This window comes from Choloepus didactylus, chromosome 6, assembly GCF_015220235.1.
Source record: "Choloepus didactylus isolate mChoDid1 chromosome 6, mChoDid1.pri, whole genome shotgun sequence".
Lineage (NCBI taxonomy): Eukaryota > Metazoa > Chordata > Mammalia > Pilosa > Megalonychidae > Choloepus > Choloepus didactylus.
Genome location: NC_051312.1, coordinates 133457062 through 133479129, shown reverse-complemented (window position 1 = coordinate 133479129; position 22068 = coordinate 133457062). Strand labels below are relative to the sequence as shown.

Here is a 22068-nt window from a genome sequence, read left to right as displayed (position 1 = left end):
TTTATACTTTGCAAAAATATTTTCCAAGATTAAGATGAAATACAGACATTTTCAGACAAAAAACTTGAGTTTATCACAACATATCTGTCCTAAAGAAATATTAAAAGTTATTCTTTAGCTAGAAATAAATAATCCCAAATGAAAGCTCAGTGATGCAGGAAGGAAAGAAAAGCAATTAAATGGTTAATATATAGGTAAATCTAAATTAATGTTGACTGCATAAAATTATGATGAGGAGGAAGTAGAGGAGGATATCTCATGGGGTTTAAAATATATACAGAGATAAAATATATAACAACAATGGCATGTAAATTGGGAGAGGGTAAATGGAAGGTCTAAGGTCCTTGTGTTGTCTGAAAAGAAAAGTACTGGTTAGTGGTATTAGACTTTGGCAAATTAAATAGTCATGTTGTAGTCTCTGGAGTAACCATTACAAGTACTGAAACACCACATAATAGCCAAGCTAAAAGAGAGGGGAAACAGAATTTTTTAAAATACTCCCCCCCCCAAAAAAAAGACACAAGAGGAAAATAAGATAGGTGGGACAAATAGAAAGATGGTAATTGCATTAAAGATAAATTGACTAAATTCTCCAATTAAAAAATAAAGATTGTCAGACTGGCTAGCAAACAAACAAACAAAGACAAATATATGCTACTTATAGGAGACATCTAGAACATAAGGGTATAGAAAGGTTTAACATAAAAGGATGGTAAAAGATAAAATCATCTAAGAAAAAACTGAAATATTAATGTCAGATATCGTATACTTTAAGGCAAAAAACATTATTAGAGATAAAGAAGGACACTTTGCAATAATAAAAGAATCAATCTATTAAGCAAGTAAGACAATTCTAAATATTTATGCACCTAATAACATAACCCCAAAATACATAAAAACAAAAACTAACAGAATTACAGGGAGAAATAAATCCACAATTATAGTGGGAAATTTTCACCACAATTACAGTGGAAATTTTGACATACCTCTCTCAATAACTGATAAAACATACAGGCAAAAAAACTTCTAGAAGTCTTTTACCATGCTTGTCCCAGTGGGCATCTGTGGAACCCTGGCCTCACTGCTGCAGAGACACCTAGGAAAGTGGAATGGAAGGGCTGTGGCAGTGACAAGATGGAGTCAAGATGATTTCTGGCCTTTGGACCTGGGCCCCTGGATGGATCTATTTATCTTATTTTATTTAACCCACAGTTGTTGGCCACTTACTAGATACAAAACATTGAGGTGGGTGCTAGAAGTTGAGAGCTGGGAGAGGGAATGCAAAAGTAATTATTGTTAAAAGTTACTGAGTGTCTTTGGCACTTTAGGCACTGTGCACGTGCTTTATTTTAATTAGTACGAATTCTCACAACAACCCTTTAATGTGTTTATTATTATCTCCATTGTATAGATGGAGAAATAGGCTCAGAATAAATTGAACAGGATACCATCGGTATCCTCAAAGGAGCATGAACTCTCCCAGGAGGGAAGACGAGTACACAACCAATGCAAAGGAGAGGTGAAGATGGGGAGTGTGGGCTGAGAACAGGGAGCTTCATTTCCCCGGGCAGAGCCCAGGGGTCCCAGCCAGGAGAGGCAGGCCCAGAAGAGGGGTTGTGGGGAGCTCAGTCAGAGTCCAAATCAGGTGGGTTCCACCTAGGATGGCTTTCCCAGTCACTTCTAAGGCAGACTTTGCTTCTGAAAACAGAAAAGGCCCAGCCAGCACCCTGAGGACACTGCCTGGGTACCGGCCACAGCACACAGTCACCCACTGGCTGACCGCCAGCCCTTGACCCTCAGGAGGAGGTGCATTCTGTGAGTCTCTGGGATTGTGGTCCCCAGCCTCCAGATGTCCACAGACCAAAAAGAGGAGCAAAATGGCCAGTGTGTTTGGCCTAAACCCAGGCTTATAGTTAACAATGGCACGGGGATAGGGTCCACACTGTAAGGATCAGGATGAACTTCCCATGGGTTCTGTCTCTCGTCTACTCTGAGTCCTTCATTCTGGTCAAATAGTTCTGACCTCAGTCCCTCCGTCTCAGAGTCTTTGTCACAAAGCCCCAAATGACCACCATTCTCCCCCTATCTGTTTGCTATGCTGGGAGCTTCCTCCTTTAAACCACAGCTCAAGGACACCTCCTCCAGGAAGCATTCCCAAATAGATCTGCCTCACTCTCCCCTCTGTCCTTCTTTCCCAAAGGCTGTGCTCCTCCCGTCTGTAAACTGACTGACCCAACCTTCTCCCTGCTCAGTTCCAGGTCCCCCCGCTGGCATCAAAGCTGTCCCCTCATCAGCCAGCAGTGTGGTCGTGTCTTGGCTCCCCCCAACCAAGCCCAATGGTGTGATCCGGAAGTATACCATCTTCTGCTCCAGCCCCGGGTCTGGCCAGCCGGTAAGCGGGGCCCAGGGCCCAACAATGAGGGGGACAGGAGAAAGGGAAAAGTGCCAATCAGCTGGCTCCCAGGCCAAACCTGGGGCTGGTTGGGTCTGTGTTTCCACCTCCATGTGTAAGATGTGTAAGATCCTGTGTGAGAATGGGCACTGGTCACCTAAGAGTGACCAAACCCTTACCCAAAGGCCATCTTGGGCCGGTCCTCTGTTTCCAGGGCTGCAAGACTGTCAGAAGCCCCAGAGGCTCCTTTGAGTCAGGAGAGCCATGACCAGGCAGGTGGGATGAAAGGGAGGCCAGGGCCTCCAGGCTCTTCTGGTTCAGCCAACCAAGGACGCTCCCAGCAGGCCCAGGGCTGTTGAGTGGGGGCTGGCTGGGCTGTGGCCTCTGGGGATGAGTGGCTTCTCAACACGGTCCGTCTGGGCTTGAAGGCACCATGGAGTCCTCAGCGTGGAGTCGGCTAAAGGGAGGAGAGGAAAGATGGGTGACAGCTGAGAGAAGGCAAGAGCATCTCTCTCTGGGCCAGAGCCAGGCCCAGCCTAGGGGAAAAGACTGAGAAACTGCAGTATCCACCCAAATCCAGGGAGTGGGCCCTGGGAACAGAGGAGGCAGCCCCAGGCTGGGGCGCAGTGCAGGGGGGTAGCTCCTACTCCTCCACTGACTGCTCGGAGGCCAAGGGGTGAGAAGGGCCCCAGGGAGAGGGGAGAGAAAACAGGGGTGGGAGAGTGGAGAACCCCTAACCCATGATAAGCATCCTGCCCTATGCCTCTTTCACTACCTCCAACCACAAAGTTCCACTGAGTGCCGGCTCCAGGGCTGGCGGTTCTAGTTTCTGGAGCAGGTGCAGTGATGCCTGCCCTCAAGGGGCTTCCAGCCTAAGGGGAGGCAGAGGGTGTGAGTACCGTCTCGGAGATGTGCTAGGGGCTGGGGAGCACAGGGGCGGAGGAGGCCGGCTTCTCCCTCCATCAGCCACATGTGATGGGCCTGATGGTTGGTCAGCTGGAGCTTTGGCTGCCAGGAAGTGGCCCTGGAATTGCTGATTGATGGTGTCGTCATCCCTTCCTCCACTCTCGGCTTTCCCGTGGTCTTTCTGAATCGCCGTCCAGGTGGTAGGTGGTCTATCACCGGGGGAAAGCCCAGAAATGTCTTTCAGAGACTCCATCCCCTCCTCTCCACCCTCAGGGCTACTGCCTTTCTTTGTACCTTGTATAAATGGGGTCCTACCATATGTATGGCTTCTTTCACTCTAAATTGTGTTTGTAATTATACTTCATATCATATAGTTGCACATGTTTATAGATCACCCATTCTCATTTCTGCATAGTTCTCCATTTACAATTATGCTATCCATTGATAAGCATTTGGATAGCTTTCAGTTTGAAGCTATTACAAATCATGCTGCGTGAACATCCAGGCCCACGTCTCTTGGTGTGTGTGTGCACGCATTTTGGTTGGGTGAGTGCCTAGGGGAGCGGTCGCTGGGTCAAAGAATCTGCAGATGTTAGCTTGAGACCCCCTACCATCGTCAGGAGGTTGTACCAATCACACCCACCCCTGGTGGACAGGTTCTCACTACTCCACATCTGCAGACACTTGGTATTTTCCACTTCATGCTTTCGGTCATGTCTCCTGCTCGTCTTTCCCCTCTCTCTGTGCCCCTCCCATGCACGCGCCTACTAGGCTATCATCACCCTAAGCTTTTCACCCTTCCGGACACCCGCCGTGCCTCTGCATACCTCCTCACCTTTGCTCATGCTGATCCCCCTGTGCCACGCCCCTGCGTTCCTCTGTCGAGGAAGGAATGCCGAGTTAGCAGCCAGCTGTTCACCTATCTGTCTCTCACATTAGTCTGTGCGGCCCCTGAGGACAGAGGCAGTACCTTTTCCTCTTTGAGTCCCCAGCTGTCAAACACTGTGTCTGGAACATCATGGTCACTAAATACATGTTTGATGAATGAGTAACTAGCAACCTGGCAATTGTAAAGCGTTAGACATTGGGCGAGTCTCCCTTCTTAAACTGATAGGAGAGGGTAATGCTCTGTAGCTTGGGATTTTGCAGTCATCTCCTCTGATAATGAAGTGCTCTAAAGGGGTGGGTGTCCAGAACCCAGCCTCCTCAGAACGAAGCCTTCCAAAGCCCCGAGAGCCCAGGACAGAGCTCCCACTCCCAGCCCCTCCTCCTGCTGCTGGAGACACAGGCAGCCTCCCTCCAGCCTCTTTATGTCCTGGCCGTGCTGGAATCTCCTCCTCTCCGGGGAGATTTCCCATGGGACAGCGTCACGCAAGGAGGCAGGTTTTCTAGTGCGATGAGAACTACAGTTCAGCCACACCGGGAGGGTGAGGGATGGGGACTGGGCTTAGGAAGGGACCCAGAGACATAGCCACCATGTGTGATGTTATCACTTTGCACAAATATATTCCAAATTCCAAAAACAGCATTGCAAACTCATGCATTACAGTCCCAGGGGGCAAGGGGACCCGGCCAGGGGTGAAGGTGGACATGTGTATTTGTGACAACGCAGAAACATGGGTGTGAGTTTGGGGTTAGAGGGAGATGGAAGTGAGCCTGGATGTGCTCATCCTTCCTGGTGGGAGGTGTGTGAACATGTTCGGATGGAATCCTCAGAACGGTTGTGCGAAAGGATGGCACTGGCTGACAGGGAGTCTCTCCCTGGGGGCAGCCAGAGCCACACTGAGTCCTGTTAGAAATTTTACCAAATGTTTTAATACATTTGTTGTTTTCCTCTCACTATAAAAATAATGCTATTTATCACAGAAAATTCTGTAAAATACGTAAAAAAAATAATAAAGAGGAAAGTAAAAATTACTTGTACTCTCATCTCCCTAAAAATAAACACTGGTGATACTTTGGTATATAGCCTTCCAGTCTTTTCTCTATACATATATTATGGGTTTGGTTTGTTATTTGTTTTTACAAAATTAAAATAAAACTTTATATAATGTTATGTAATCTGCTGTTTTTCACGTAATACACATAGGTGCTTTCCCACACCATCAACTATTCTTTTAAAAGATGATCCTGAATGCCTGTATATACATAATCTATTTAAATAGCCCCCGTTAGTCTATATTTAATGTATATTTCACATTTTCACCATTGTAAATAATGCTTCAGTGAGCATTCTCCACCCAAGTCTTTATGCACATATTTTATTATTCCATTAGGATAAATTTCTAGAGGAATTCATGGGTCACAAAGGGTGTGGATATCCTTAAAGTCCTGCATACACATTCACAAACTGCCCTTTAGAAAGTTTGCGTCAATTTATGCTTCAACATAAATAGGTTCCCTGCACCTATGCTAACGCTGCGTTTGTTTGGTTTTCACTCTTGCCGGGTGAATTAAAAAAAAAAAGGAAGTCGCATTTTAAGTTACATTTCTTTGATTCTTTTGGTATATGTTTGTTGGCTGTTTTTCTTTCTTCTTTGGACAATTGTCAGTTGTCCTTTGTCCGTTTTTCTATTTGGATTGTTCATGTTTTTCTTACCGAATTTTAAGTGTTCTTTATATATTAAGGATAAACAGCCATTTGCTAGCATAGAGGTTGCAAGTATTTTTTGCCAGTTCATTGATTACTTTTTGATTCTGTTTTTGATGTGCAATTGTTTTTCTTTTTATAAAATGTAAACTTATCATTTCCTTATGCCTTTTGCCTTTATTTTTAGGATTTGAAAGATAGATCTATATTAGCTTATACTTTCTTCTTTCATGCTTTTACCTTTTTTTTTTTTTAACCTGTGATCCACTGGGGCTTTATCTGGGCATATCGCTGTATGCTTTTGAAAGGGATTCCAGGAGATCCATGGAGAGTCCAGGTTTAAAGGAAGGCAGCCGGGGTGGTGTTTGGGAATCCTGTATTTTATGCATGATTGTTCTGGAAATCCACAACTTCTCTAATGAAGAAAAAAAAGATAAAAGAAAAAAAGGAAAGGTACCCAGTGTTCTTTTTTACTTTAATTGTTCTTTTTCACTTTAATTATTATTCTTGTTATTTTTGTGTGTGTGCTAATGAAGGTGTCAGGGATTGATTTAGGTGATGAATGTACAACTATGTAATGGTACTGTGAACAATCGAATGTACGATTTGTTTTGTATGACCGCGTGGTATGTGAATATATCTCAATAAAATGAAGATTAAAAAAAAAAAAAAAGAAAGAAAAAAAGGAAGGCACCAGTGATCTGGGTAAAATAGAAAAGCCTTCAAGGGGAAGCCAAACCTTTCCTGCCCTGTGTAGGCACAAATGTACACTCGGGCTCACAATGACACACGTAAGCAAGTATGCTCAGCTTTCCTCCCAACCGCTACACCACACGACCTCATGCGCAGGTAGAGACCGCAGGTACACACATGGGTCCCCAGGGTGCTATAGCCTTTGGTGGCTTCACACCCAGTCCAGTAGGACCTCTGGGTTCAGGGCCAGTCCCCACAGGGGAAGCAAGAGTCTGCCAGGGAGCTCTGTATTGCAAGGACGCCTGTGACTTCTCCCTAGCATTTCCCCGCAGACAGCCTGGGGCCAAAGAGGTTTTCTCCTGTTTGAGAACCTTTCAGCCCTCCCATTTGGGACAGAGGGGAGTGTGTCCCTCTGTGACCCCATGTCTGTCTGAAGGTCTGCACCTCAGTATTTGCACGTGTGCATCTGTGTCCATGTGAATGCGTGTGTGCAAGATCCCACAATTGCAGAGATAACTATTAGTTCCCTCTCACCTCGGGGGCCCCCATCTGTTCTGGAGGCTGCTCCCCCTCTCTAGACTTCCACCCTGATTTTCAAAAAGGCCCTGGTGCTGTCCTCCTTTCCCTTCCCCGCGGCTGACCAAAAAATAAAATAAAACGAAAATCAGCCCCATCCCGCCTGTGCCAGGAAAGAGGCTGACAGGAGGTCTGCAAACTAGCGCTTATCAAAAGCTCCTTCTCAAATTCATTTCAATATCTGAGCCTCTGGTTTCCAAGGCAACATAATCTTTTCATCAGAGCAACTGGTAAAACCACTGGGATCCGATATTGTTTTGTTGGCAACTTGTCAAAACTGTCATTTGGATAAAAAAAAATTTTTAAATGTATGTAACCTACAAATATATATGGTGATCTATCCCACTAATAATCATTAATAAAGTGTGGCCCGGCGAAGCTTTCACAGCTCCCTCTCCCGCCCCTTCCTTCCCCGGATGCCGGGCCTGCCACCCGCAGAAAGGAGGAGTGGTAATTAGATGGCAAGGCTGGGAGGTGACTAGGAGCCCAGAGAGGCTGGGGGGCCTGTCTACAACCCCAGTCAGGCAAAGGCAGCTATTTTAGCTTCTTCCAGGAGAATCCTTTTCTCAGGGTTTTCCTGGGACCTTCCCTCCTCCATTCTCCCTTCTCCTGACACCCCCCATTCCTCACCCAAAGGCTTACATTTGGTGAGCCGGAACCTGTGCTACCTGGGAGCCTGGATCAGTCAAGGAGGTAAACTGATACTAACCCAGCAACACCCCAGAGCAGGCCCTTCGACAAATAGGGTTGCAGCTCAGGGCAAAGTCTGTCCACAGCTGCCCCCAAACTGAGAATGGGCAGGCTGGATGGGGCCCTGCCTCCTATCCCGACTGCCACCTGGCTGTCGCCTCCCTAAGGGGCACTGGGGGGCTGGAGGGCCTGAAGTCATCGGCTCTGCTGCTCAGTCCCTTTCCGCCTCTGCCCCGCAGGCTCCCAGTGAGTACGAGACGAGTCCAGAGCAGCTCTTCTACCGGATTGCCCACCTAAACCGCGGGCAGCAGTACATGCTGTGGGTAGCCGCCGTCACCTCCGCCGGCAGAGGCAACAGCAGTGAGAAGGTCACCGTAGAGCCTGCTGGCAAGGGTGAGGAGCCTGGGCTGGGACAGAGGGACAGGAGGCTGTGCCACAAGCAGCTCCGGCCTCCCTTCCCGAATTCTAGCTCTCCCTAAATAGGGGGCCTCTCTCTCCTCCACCCTATCTCTCTGCGGCTACTCACATGCCCCCTGTGTCTCCCAAAACTGAGTCTCTGCTGCCCCCTGACTCTAGGGAGGCTTCCCAACAAGCTTCAGCCACCCCACTACCCAGAGGGGATGGGCACAGGGCACCTCGGTGCTCTCACTCCGAACTACTGTTGAAAGGAAGGGAGGCACCCCAGCCCCAGCCTGAAGCCCAGCCTTTGCCCCAGTGTAGAGGGGCTGCAGCGGGGTCCACTGCTTCCACACGCCAGCTGAGGCTCAGCAGAAAGCCCCCTCATTTTGAAGCTGCAGGCAGTAGGTGATTCCACCGATTTCTGATTCATTCAATTCGCAGACATTTACAGAGCCCCTCCCAGGGAAGAGTCTCTGTGCTAGGCTCTGGGCTACAGCGGTGAATGAGACAGTTTTTGATCTTGGGGAGTGATCCACCGAATCCTTGGCCTGGACATAAGTGTGGCACGGGGAGGGTGTGCACCCTCACTTTTCAAAAGAACCACAGATCTGAAGCCTCGGCCCTAGAGCAAGACCGAGGCAGCAGCTCGGGTGGCCCTGCTCGTGCTGCCCTCTGTCCCCACCCTGGGAGCCTGAGGATTAGCTGCCACCAGCCCATAGCTTTGGGTCCTGTAGTTTGACTCGGTGCCTCCCTGGGCCCTTCCTCTTCGCCCTGTCTCCTCCCACAGCCTCTACGTACCCACCTGACCCCCTCGCCCTGGAATCCCAGGGCCAGGACAAGGATGGGTGGTGCCTGCCCCAGCCCAGCCACCCTTCCTGGGTGATTCGAGCTTCCCTTGGCCTGGACGCGGCAGGCGTCAGCCATCACAGAGTCAGCCAGCGTTTGATGAAGGGCCAACCATGGGCTGCCAGCTGCCCCTCCGGCAGGGTTTATTCTCCCATTTTCCAGTTGAGCACCCTGAGGCAGGAGTGGCGTGGCCTGCAGGGACAGCTGATAAGTGGTAGACTGGGCCTTCGGGCTCCAATTCAGGAGTCTTTCCACAGAGCCTCAGCATTTCCTCCCCCCACCTTCATCCTTCCTCCCAGGAGCTATGCCAACCCCTTCTCCCAAACTCATCTCCTAACAGGGCAGAAGGGGCCCAGGATCCCCCAGGCCTCCCCGGGCAGCTGGCACACAGTCCTCAGGTCCCAGGTCCTGGGTGTCGTGGCAGAGGGCTGGCCCCTTCCCCTGAGCACATTGGATGTAAAATGCTCCTAAAGGCGTTTCATTCCATGTCTTCCATTTCTGTCCTCAAAGCAACCTGTGGGGTAGGAAAGGCAAGCACGACTATTCACATGCACATGCAAACACACACACACTTGCACACACAGTGCACACACAGAGGTTCGGGGAGCCAGCCCCAGCCACACACTGAGACTAGGTCTCTGGAGACCACCCACCATTCCTGAGGCCCCCCAGGCCGTCTTGACTTGGTACCTCTGCTCCGCCCCAGTCGGCCAGCCACTGGGTGGTCCTCCACTGCCCCAGTCGGCCCTTTTCCTTTGCCACAGCAGCAACTCCCCACCTCCCCTCCTCTCCTCCAGCCCCTTCACCTCCCGGGGACGGCCCTCATGGGAGACAGACCTCCATTTCCTGCCTCTCATCACCCCTGCCCACCCTGCCCCTCCTCTGGTGGGCCCTGTCTCTGGGTGGACACCACCACCCACTCAGTTGGTTCAGCATCACCCTGTGTCACCCTCAGCATCCCCCCTCTTCTGTCCCTCCAAACAGTCAACCTGACCCTTCTCTCCCCCAAGCCCCTAACCGCCCCCACTGCCGTGCATCACCCCCAGCCTGTTCTGTGGCCGCCATTTTGTCCCTGGCCTGTGTCTCTAGGATCACCTCCACCTAACCATCCTCTGCACACACCCAGTGATTTATCTAAAAATGTTCTTTGGTCACGTTACTACTTATTTAGAAGGCTCCAGTGGCTCCTCGTGACCTCAAGAGGAAGTCCAATCTCCTTGTTAGGCCAACAGAGCCTTCTGTGATTCTATTCCTGCCCCACTCCACTCCCACTCATCCTGTGCTTTGGGTACCCCACAGGACTTGCAGACCCTCACATCTGCCCCATCGTTTCAGGCCTCCATGCCTCCACCCCATTCTGTTCCCTCTTCCTGACATGCCTTTCCCTCTCTGCTTAGTGAATTCCATCTAGGCCTTCAAAATTCAAGTTGAAGTTCCAGTCCAGAAGCCTTCCCTGCCCATCACCTCCACCACCCACTTTCCAGGCAGAGCTCATCACTCCTCCGTGCCCCCATGGTTACTTGTACCTACCCCTGCCATAGAGTTCCTTACCCTGTAATGATTTTTTTTTAAGTATCTGTCTCCCTCTTGGACAGTGAGCAACTTGAGGAAAGGGAATACATCCTATTCCTTTTTGAATCCTCAGACCCTCTTGTGATATCTGGTATTGATAAATGTGACTCCCACCTGAAATTCCCTGACAACCCCCACCCCTCCCCAGACCCAGGATGGAGGTCAGGTAGGGACAGGAGGGAGCCCTGAGACATGGAAGCTGGGCACGTACGGTAAGAGGAGAAAGTGGGGTGGCCTTCATCCTCTCTTCCTTTAGCCCCAGCAAAGATCATCTCATTTGGGGGCACTGTGACAACACCCTGGATGAAAGACGTCCGGCTTCCCTGCAATTCAGTGGGAGATCCAGCCCCAGCTATCAAGTGGACCAAGGACAGGTGTGTGGTGGTACCACTCCCCTCTCCCTGGAGGGTGAGGCATCCTTCCCTTCCACGAGCAGTTCTTACCTCCCCGACTTCCCTCTGTTGGGGTACCAAGGATCTGGATACACCCAGGAAGTGCTGAACAAACCCCAAGAATCCTGGATCCCCTAGCAAGCCCCCTCCTGCTCCCAGCTCATGTCCCCAGCAACCTCGGGGATGCGGGAGGCCCCAGGATGTGGGATGGCTTGCCATAACCCTCAGCCCTGCCCGGCAGTGAGGACTCAGCCATCCCCGTGTCCCTGGACGGGCACCGGTTCATCCACACCAACGGCACGTTGCTGCTGCGCGCTGTGAAGGCCGAGGACTCGGGCTACTACACCTGCACGGCCACCAACACTGGCGGCTTCGACACCATCATCATCAACCTCCTGGTGCAAGGTGAGGCCTGGGAAGCAGGCAGGGCTCAGGTGGGGATGGGGCGGAGAAGGAGCAGGAATGCCAACCTGTGGGAGAGAGGGCTGTGGAATGGAAGGAGAAAAGCCAAAAGGGAGGCAGAGCTTAATGGAATGGGAGATGCCAAGTGCAAGGGGAATGCAGGAGGGGCGGAGAAGAGTGAAAGCCAGCGCCTTGCCCTCAATTCCCATCCTGAAGCCTTACGCATCGGCAAGCCTGGGAGGATACGGGCAGGTTGGGGTACGCACACACCCCCTCATCCTCCGGGTTAACCCTTGGTGGTGAAGGCTAGCAGCTTTCCCCTCACAGTTCCCCCGGACCAGCCCCGCCTCACTGTCTCCAAAACCTCAGCTTCGTCCATCACCCTGACCTGGATTCCAGGTGACAACGGGGGCAGCTCCATCCGAGGTGAGGAGGGGAAGATGGGGGAAGGAACTCTGGGCCCCCCGACACTCGGGAAACAATCTGGGGGGAAGGTCCAGACCACAAGGAAGTTACTCCAGGGCCACAGAGAGTAGTCCTAGCAGTCTGGGCTTTGGAAACACCCCACCCCCATCCCCACCCCATCCCCCTGTCACTCCTGGCCACCAGTGAGTTGTGTGAACTTGAATGAATCTGTTTTCCTCTCTGGGTCTCAGTTTCTAGATCTGTAAAAATAGACAAAGGTACTAGCTAGTGCTTTTCAGACTTGCATATGTGTATGAATCACCAGGGGATCTTGTTAAAATGCAGATAGGTCTGGATTGGTAGCTGAGAGTTTGCAGTTCTAACAAGCTCCCGGGTGTGGCTGATGCAGCTGGTCAGGGGATCACAGGTGGAGCAATAAGGGTCCAAATGGGGTCCCTTTTAAGCCCCACAACTCTGACTTGCTATTCCCAGCCCTCCCTGGGCAGGTGAACCCCAACAGTAGAGTGATTGAGGAGAGCAGTAAAACTCACCCAGGGGCTGGACCCGCGGTCCTGCCTTCTGATCTGCATAAGGCCCCAGAATGGACAAAGACCCCCTTCCACCGCCCAGCCTGGAACCCGGCCCCCAAGAGGCCTGTTGGCACATCCCAGGCTGGACTGCTGCTGCCCCTGCCCTGCATGACCCAGGCCACCCCCCACCTGCACCCCTGTAGGCTTTGTGCTGCAGTACTCCGTAGACAACAGTGAGGAGTGGAAGGACGTCTTCATCAGCTCGAGCGAGCGTTCCTTCAAGCTGGACAGCCTCAAGTGCGGCACGTGGTACAAGGTGAAGCTGGCGGCCAAGAACAGCGTGGGCTCCGGGCGCATCAGCGAGATCATCGAGGCCAAGACCCATGGGCGGGGTGAGGCCCGGGCCATGGGGGTGGGGCTGGAGAGAGGGGCCCAGGAAGGAGGTGGATGGGGCCAGAGGAGCCCAAGACCTGGGGATGGAAGGTGGCTGGAATAGGGCAGGAAGCAGGGGGCCTGCAGGGAAGAGATTCAATCTGCTTCCCAACACTGTCGCATCTCGATGATGCATTAATGTGATGCTGGTCCCACTTCCCTGCCTTCCCCTGCTCCTTCTTCCCCCATCTCTCTTCCTCTTTTGCTATAACCTTCTCTCCAGGTCCTTCCCTCCTCTTCCCTCTTCTCTCCTCCTCTTTCTCCTCCTCTATCCCCTGGGGCATCCCCCACCCATCTGTGCTGACCCTCTGCCAACCCAGCTGTCCCAGGAAAATCCTCCCCAGCTCCGATGGCCCCTCCGGCTCCTCTGGCATCTCTAACCTCTCTCTCTCCCTTTGCCCGCCCACCCCCAGAACCCTCCTTCAGCAAAGACCAACACCTCTTCACCCACATCAACTCCACACACGCCCGGCTTAACCTGCAGGGCTGGAACAACGGGGGCTGCCCCATCACGGCCATCGTCCTGGAGTACCGGCCCAAGGGCACCTGGGCCTGGCAGGGCCTCCGGGCCAACAGCTCCGTGGAGGTGTTTCTGACTGAGCTGCGGGAGGCCACGTGGTACGAGCTGCGCATGCGGGCCTGCAACAGCGCTGGCTGCGGCAACGAGACTGCCCAGTTTGCCACCCTGGACTACGACGGCAGTGAGTCCAGAAGGGCGGGAGGCCGCCCCCTCCCAGGAGAGAGCAAGGCGGTGCCGGGGAAGCAGGCAGAGCGGAAGACACATAAACAAACAAATAGAAAAATAGGCAGGGATACCATCAGGGAAAGGGGCTGACAGGCGAACAAGCAGGCAAAGCAGACAAACGGAGCGGCAGATTGGTAGGTGGACACTTAAGTGGGCAGTTGCATAGTGGCCAACACAGACAGACAGACAGGCAGACAAACAGGTCAGTAACACTGAAGATGGAGAGTCTTTGGAGGTCCAATCCTTGCTCCCCGTTGCTTCAGAGAGATGGAGGGAGGTTGAGATGTAGTTGAGGTCCTGCCTTCTCAGGACTCTGGCTGCTGTGGTTAGCCAGGATCAGACCAGCCAGGCTGAAATAACAGATAGACACTAAAAGCTCTGTGGTTTAACCCAAGGAAAATTTGTTTCTTGCTCTCATAGTCCTCCATGGGTTGGCTGGTGCACCGTCTTTGGGTTCTACCACCTTGAACACATAGCCTCCAAGGTTGCCAAAATGAGAGCAAGAGAGTAAAGGTGTCCCAGCTCTTAACTACCTTGGCCAGGACGTGACACTCAGCACTTCTAGTCACAGGTCTCGTCGCATGGCTCTAATCTAGCTGCAGGGAAGTCTGAGAAATGTAGAGGAACATGTAGATATTTGGTGAGCACTAACTGGTGTCTGCCACATAGAGACATCTCTCTCTCTCTCTCTTACACATGCACATACACACACACATTAAAGGCATATAGGAAGCTAAAAAATTCATAGGGGCCATTGTCACAAGCTAAACTAAGTCTACCTTCCTGTTAGGGAAATAGAATAGAAGAAGTATCAGAAGGGGAAGATCTCAAACAAGGAAGCCTTCAGAAGGGCAAAGCCAGGTTCTGAACAGGGAAGGGTCAGGGCTTGGCAGAGGCCTATCTCAGCAGAAAACTTATCACTGCCTCCAGGCAGGCGCCTAAGGTTGGCAGATCTTGTCCCTGGAAGGGGAGCAGGGAGAGTAGGCAGGGTTTTAGGGGCTTTTGTCCCCATCAGAAATTGGACTGAGGCTCCCACTTCCCTGACTTCTCCCTGTGGGATTCTCCCCACCCTCCCCCCTGGATGGGGACATCCAAGCCCATCCATCTGCCCTCTAGGAACAAACACCAAACTACAGCAGGCAGGAAACAAATGCTGAGAGATTGGAGGATAATTCTAGAGCAGGATCAGGAAGTCATTCATATCAAAATGCAGTGCAAAACCCACACAACTGTTCATGGTTGTGGGGCCAGAATTTGGGGGAGCAGAGATGAAGGTCAGGGCTCTGCACCAACAGGTCGAAGGGAGGGTGAGACCACAGGCAGCAGGAGGTTCAGAGGTCTACCCCGTCTGTGGGCCCCCTGCATAGCACTGGCTCATAGGGGACATCTGATTCCTGTCCTCACCTCATTCAGGCACCATCCCACCCATCAAGTCTGCGCAGGGCGAGGGGGACGACGTCAAGAAGCTGTTCACTATCGGCTGCCCAGTCATCCTGGCCACGCTGGGGGTGGCACTGCTCTTCATTGTACGCAAGAAGAGGAAAGAGAAGCGGCTGAAGCGGCTCCGAGGTAGAGGAGTTTCCTGTGGGCCTCCCAGGATGGGGTGCTGACCCTCAGCCACACTGGCCACCCCTCATGGGCTCACACCATCATCTGGAAGAGAGAGAGTAGCTGTGTCCCCTTGCAGGGAAAGCTGCCACCCTAACCTCCTAAGTTGTCCAGTGCTTCCTCCTGGATGCCCCAGCACTTTGTGCCTGCCCCAACCGAGGCTGACCTTTAGAGGTACACACCAGTACAGCTATGTTGGTTGTAAAAATATTTAAACATTTCCATGTTGGTTGGTAAATAGATATTGCTTCTTCCACCCCAGATGCTTTATTTGCTCACCCAGGATCCCTCATACTTGTCTAGGATTCAGCCACTAAAGACTAGACCCAGCATGCGTGGCCTCCAGGCCCCTGCTCAGTTCTGCTTGGGTAGTGTTTATGCCATGTCAGGTGTTATATATTTTTAACATTATCCCCTACTCCAACCTCTGTTACCAACACCTGTTGTGACTCGGTCTGATTTCCCTCTATTTCCCCAAGGACAAGTACATTGTCTGGTACCTACTAGCTGTTTAATAAATGCCATTAGCTCATTGGGAAAACATTTCTTAAGTATCTGCTGCATCCTAGATACTGCCAGACATTAAGGATATAGAGGTGAATGAAGAAGGGACAGTCCTTGTCCTTACAGAGTTCATAGTCTAATGTGAGAGGCCAAGGCACAACAGTAACACAGAAGAAGGAATGATTAGTGCTGTCTTGATGTTCAAGATTTGGGTGGGTATCCAAGATTTGGATAGCTTTTAATGAATGGTTGGATAGTTGGATGGTTGATAGTTGGATAGTTAGTGGTTGGATGGATGGATGAATGGTCAAATGGATGATTGGATAGAGAGATGGTTGAATGGATGGATGAGAAGTTGGATGGTTGAATAGATGGTTGGATGGAAAGATGTATACAGGAAGGATGGTTGGATGGATTGTTGAATGGAAGGTCAGTTGCAGATGGAAGGTCAGATGGATGGTAAGATGGGTGAGTGGATGGATTGATAGATGGTTGGATGATTAGATGGTTGAATGACTCAATGGCTGGGTGGGTGGATGGGTGGATGGATGGATGGATGGATAGATTTATTATTGAATAAATGGCAAATGGATGATTGGATGAATGGGTGGATGAATGGCTGAATGAATGGCTGGATGAATGAATGAATGTTTGGATGTGTAGACTGATGATCAGATAGATGGACTGATGGATGGGTGGATGGTTAGATGTGTGGATAAATGGATGTATGGATGGGTGGATGATTAGATGGGTAGATGGTTGGATGGATGAATGGATGAATAGGTCAAGTGGATGCTTGAATGGTTGGATGGATGTACACAGCTATCAGGGTTCACTGACAGATCATTCTCAGTTATCAGGGCTCTAATGGATTACCAGACCCTTTGCCTCTCCTTTATCCTCAATTCCTATCCTGTGAGTTCTGAGCCTATTCAAGGCCCCTCTGAGACAAAGAAGCGAACCCCGAATCCATCCCTGGATGTTGTGGGGACAGATGTCCAGGAGGAAGTAATGCCTCCTGGTTGACATGTGAGGTTAGCCATCGGGGACTGCCTATTGACCGTCTCTACCTCGTCCTCTCCTCTCTCCTCTCCCCAAGAGATAACAGAGGACAGACCCTCCCTCCAATCATGCCCACTTCCAGCCGACTCATAGTGTCTTGTTATTTTGAGTTGATTCAGAAAGCAGATAGAACACTTACCGTGCCCCCTCCTTTGGGAAAGATCTCCCTATTAAATAAATATCTGAGGAACGGAAAACAGACTTGAGCCATATCCTGAATTGGGAGCAGTGAGACCTCATCATCTTTTGGGCTATTTTAGAGGTCCTAATATTTCTCCTCTGCTTCCCAGGACACCAGCCCTGGCCCTATTTTAAGGAATTCTCCCATCTTGTGCCCCATGCCTCTTCCAATTCTCATCCTGCTCAGACTCCATTCTCACCCAGCCCCTCTCTCTCTCTACTGTTTTGCAGATGCAAAGAGTTTGGCGGAAATGTTGATAAGGTGGGTGGCACATAGCTGCTTCCTCTCTCCACCCCTCCCACTGCCCCTGTAGGGACACAGCAGCCTCCCTCTGTAGTCCCAGTACCATCCTGCAAAATCCCCTTGTCTAATCCTTTATGGCTGCTGCGCCACCCACCTCCAGCCCTTCTCCCTGCAGCAAGAACAACAGAAGCTTTGATACCCCCGTGAAGGGGCCACCCCAGGGCCCGCGGCTACACATTGACATCCCCAGGGTCCAGCTGCTCATCGAGGACAAAGAGGGCATCAAGCAGCTGGGTGAGTGACAGCTGCCAAGAGCTGCCTGCCCTGCCCTAGGTGTGCTTCCTCGGGCCACAACCCAGGGAAGGCCACCACCAGTCCCCACGGCAGTGCCCAGGGTTCTAGCAACAGCCCCAGTGACAATTCAACAACCTCAGCTTCTCTCAAGGGCTAAGTTTCTCCCTTTGTTTGATGAGGATGATTGTCCTGGCCTTGCTGGGTCTCAATGTTGGGTGAAGACAGAGCATTTTAGGAAGTAAAGATGATGCCCAAAATTTAGGAAGTAAAGATGATGCCTGGTGATTGTCCTTCTTCCCCCAGGAGATGACAAGGCCACCATCCCCGTGGCAGATGCCGAGTTCAGCCAAGCTGTCAACCCACAGAGCTTCTGCACCGGGGTCTCCTTGCACCACCCAGCCCTCATCCAGAGCACGGGACCCCTCATTGACATGTCTGACATCAGGCCAGGCACCAGTATGCATTCTTCATGGGGGGAGGGGGGGACAGCTCTCCTCCCACACAAGATGCCTTGAGCACAGCATGGGGCAGAGGTGATAGAAAAAAAGGGGAAGAATAGAATGGAATTATGCAAAGATCACTGGAGTTAGAATCTGAAAACCTTGATTGCAGACCTAACTCATTGACTTACTAGCTGTGACCTTGCTTAGATTGCTAGCCTTACCTCTCTGGGCCTTAAGTTTCCTTTCAATAAATTTTGAGACATCAGCGATATCAAGATCTCCATGCACTCCAAGGGCCTTCTGTTTCTAGCGCTGTGACTCTGGACATAAGGATAAAATTCGGCAATGACTGTAGGGAATGAATGGACAGTCAGGAGGCGGTAGGAGAGGAGGCCACATTTCCCCAGGCTGAAGGGAAATATGGAGGGGGTGGGGAGAACCAGGAGGCCACCTACTGCCTCCATCCCTCCACCTTCCTGCCCTTCTCCTCCTCCGGGGCCAGCTATGTGGGCAGGGAAGGCAGCATGCTCGGCATTCCCAAGGGCGCCTCTGGGGCTGCTTCTGCCTGCCCCCTCCCTCCCTGCTGCCCCTTCTGGTAAGTGCCAGCCACCCAAGCCTGAGTGCCCCAGTTGGTGGGTGCCATCTCTTGCTTCCCTCTGTGCAGATCCAGTGTCCAGGAAGAATGTGAAGTCAGCCCACAGCACCCGGAACCGGTACTCAAGCCAGTGGACCCTGACCAAGTGCCAGGCCTCCACACCCGCCCGCACCCTCACCTCCGACTGGCGCACCGTCGGCTCCCAGCATGGCGTCACCGTCACCGAGAGTGACAGCTACAGTGCCAGCCTCTCCCAGGACACAGGTGAGCCCAGGGCCCCGCCTAAGCCCCACCCAGCCTCTGCTATCACCATCTCTACCTTCCATTCTTCCCAGCGCCCACCCACTAGCTCATGGGTCCAAGGCTGTTCATTTCCGGCTGACCCACTGTGTGGCCATGACAAAAACACGTGGCCTCTCTGCACTTTGGTTTCCCAACTTGTGCTTGGTCAAGGACTTCATTCTACTTTCCCCAAAGATGTCAGAGAATATGGGTGCACGTAGTGTTCCAGGGGGCAAAAGTTGCTTATTTTTAAGAGAGAATGATGTTCTGCCCTTCATTATCCAAATATCCCATTTCCGCCCCCACTGCCACCCTCCAGGGGGAAGGCAGGGTCTTCTGAGGCTGGGCCCCTCCGCGGCCAGGCTTTCAGGTGGCTACCCCATCTGGTCTCACTTGAGCTGCCCCATGGCTCCCCCTTCCCCACTCCTTTCCTCCAAACTCTGTGCCTTCCTTCTCCTCAGACAAAGGACGGAACAGCATGGTGTCCACTGAGAGTGCCTCTTCCACCTACGAGGAGCTGGCCCGGGCCTACGAGCACGCCAAGCTGGAGGAGCAGCTGCAGCACGCCAAGTTTGAGATCACCGAGTGCTTCATCTCTGACAGCTCCTCTGACCAGATGACCACAGGCACCAACGAGAACGCCGACAGCATGACGTCCATGAGCACGCCCTCGGAGCCCGGCATCTGCCGCTTCACCGCCTCCCCACCCAAGCCCCAGGATGCCGACCGGGGCAAGAACGTGGCTGTGCCCATCCCTCACCGGGCCAACAAGAGTGAGTCCTCTGACCACCTCCCGGCCTTGCCCCCTGCATGCCCAGCCCCCACCCCACACCGTGAGCCCCCGCAGCTCCTCGGGCCCGGCCTGGCTCCTCGGCACTGTGGGGCAGTACAAAGAGCAAGGATGGGGCGCCAGGCCATCAGGACCCCATGTCCTGGCTCAACATAACATCTCTGTGGCCACGGGGAAGGCATTCACCCTCTCTGGCCTTAGTTTTCCCATTTGTGAAATGCAAATGCATTGTCACTATAGGCCTTAGAAATGACATAACCGACTGGCCCTGAGCAGGTGCTCATTAAGTTATGGTCATTCATTCCCCTAAGTTGAGTCTGTGCCAGGACAGGAGGAGACCCCCTTAAGGGCACAGGACTGCTGCCCAATGGCCACAGGTCTCAGTGCTCTTTGAACTTAATCCAGACCCAAAACTTGGCCTGCAGTGGCCAAACCTCATGGTGGGCAGGGACCTGGCCCGACTGGGCACTGCCTGACTTCAGGGGTCTGGCCAGAGCTTATGCCCTTAGGGGCAGCAGGGCAGGTCCAGGACAGCCAAGGGGAGGGAAGGCCATCTGCAGACACTGGGACCACGGCGTGCCAGGCCTGGGCTGTCAGGCAGTGCAGCGTCTGGTCCACTTGGAACCGGCCATGCTAAGTGTCCATGCCAGCCTGGGGTTCCTGGGTCGTCTAGAGAAGAGCCTGGGGTAACGGGAAGGACAAGGACTTTGGAGAATAGCAGCCCTGAATGGCACCCCACCCCCTTTTAGCTGTGCAAATTGGAGCAAATTGCTTCATTTCCCTGAGTCTCAATTTCCTCATTTGCAAAACGCAGGCAGGTATTAACCTATCCAAGGGGCTGTTGTGGAGATTAAATGAGATAATCTAAATTAAGAGCCTGGCCCATTACAGGACACAGAGACACATTTATAGACGTATGTGGGGAGGAGGTGCTCACAGAGCAGAGGGGCCAGGATGGCGGAAGTCTTAGAAGCACATCATACAAAGGCCGTTTAAGTAATTAGGAACATTCTACCTGGAAAAGAGGGCCCAGGGGAGGTATGATAAAGAAAAGCTTTCCAACAGCCAAAGCTGATAGGAAGGCCTTGTGTTTAAAAGGTAGAAAGCTCTCCGCCACCCGAGGTATTTAAACAGAGGCCAGCTGACCTGCCTAGAGTGATCATTGAACAAGCACTATCAATTTATTGAGCAACTGCTATATGTGCCAGCCTCTGTGTTAAGGCTCATTCATTGCTCACAATAACCCTGAAGGGAAACATGATTAGCCCCATTTCACAGATAAGGAAACTAAGGCTCAGAGAGGTCAAGTAGCTGATCTTTCCTCATCTTTTTCTCACCCATTCTGTAGAAGGCTCCTCTGCCATATCAGGGAGGAGATCGGGGGTTCCGGGGGTGAACAAGACGGTTCCCAGAGGTCTCTGCCTCTAACGTCCTCTGCTTCTGTTATTCCAGGTGACTACTGCAACCTGCCCATCTATGCCAAGTCAGAGGCCTTCTTCCGAAAGGCAGACGGGCGTGAGCCCTGCCCCGTGGTCCCGCCCCGCGAGGCCTCCATCCGGAACCTGGCTCGAACCTACCACCCCCAGGCTCGCCACCTCACCCTGGACCCTGCCAGCAAGCCCTTGGGCCTCCCGCACCCAGGGGCCCCCGCTGCCGCCTCCACGGCCACCTTACCTCAGAGGACTCTGGCCATGCCAGCCCCCCCAGCTGGCACGGCACCCCCAGCACCTGGACCCGCCCCCACCGAGCCCCCTGCTGCCCCCAGCGCTGCCCCCCCGGCCCCCAGCACCGAGCCTCCGCGGGCCGGGGGCCCACACACCAAAATGGGGGGCTCCAGGGACTCGCTTCTCGAGATGAGCACATCAGGGGTGGGGCGATCTCAGAAGCAGGGGGCCGGGGCCTACTCCAAGTCCTACACCCTGGTGTAGGGGTGCAGGAGAAGAGCACCCACACACAGACCCAGCTGCACCCCCAGCCCTCACACCAACTGGCTGTTTGCCTGCATTATTTATACGAAACTGACAGACAAAAACAAACCGACAACAGAAAGACAATCTCCCCCCCAAGTCAAGGACGCTTGTACATAGAACTCTTTTGTACAAATGAAACTATTTTCTTCTTCTCCATGAACCCAGGGCACAAAGAATTTGACGGTTCAAGTCGAACCCCCCACCCCACAAAATACAGGTGGAGAGATATATACATATAGACAGAGGGAGGAGGACATCCACAAGCTTTATATGTATATATTTCTCTCACCTGATTCTGAAAAAGAGGCACAAAGACTCAGCAACTATTTCCTCCTAACCGCACCCCCGTAACTCTCCAATCTAGGTGGTTTTGACAAAGACCAAAATCCCCAACTCAGAGACACTGCATGCGATTTTACTGTTCCAAGAAAACCAGGAGTTGCTTCAATTTGCAGATGCTTATGTGTTAATACCTTTTTCTATGAAAAAAGACCCAGCGCCGTGTGCAATAAAGGTTATGTTTCTA

General features: G+C 52.0%; 1 protein-coding gene across 1 annotated transcript in view; it reads left to right on the top strand.

The window, feature by feature from the left end:
- The window catches only part of DSCAML1 (DS cell adhesion molecule like 1), a 334021-nt gene extending 311953 nt beyond the window's left edge, over positions 1-22068 (top strand). Inside the window, 14 exon segments of the mRNA XM_037841599.1 lie at positions 2253-2392; positions 8087-8240; positions 10921-11038; positions 11298-11461; positions 11786-11884; positions 12597-12785; positions 13239-13526; positions 14984-15139; positions 17156-17186; positions 17344-17462; positions 17766-17918; positions 18570-18764; positions 19244-19555; positions 21025-22068. Of these exon segments, the coding sequence (XP_037697527.1) occupies positions 2253-2392; positions 8087-8240; positions 10921-11038; positions 11298-11461; positions 11786-11884; positions 12597-12785; positions 13239-13526; positions 14984-15139; positions 17156-17186; positions 17344-17462; positions 17766-17918; positions 18570-18764; positions 19244-19555; positions 21025-21500 (2594 nt within the window). The 3' untranslated portion in view covers positions 21501-22068.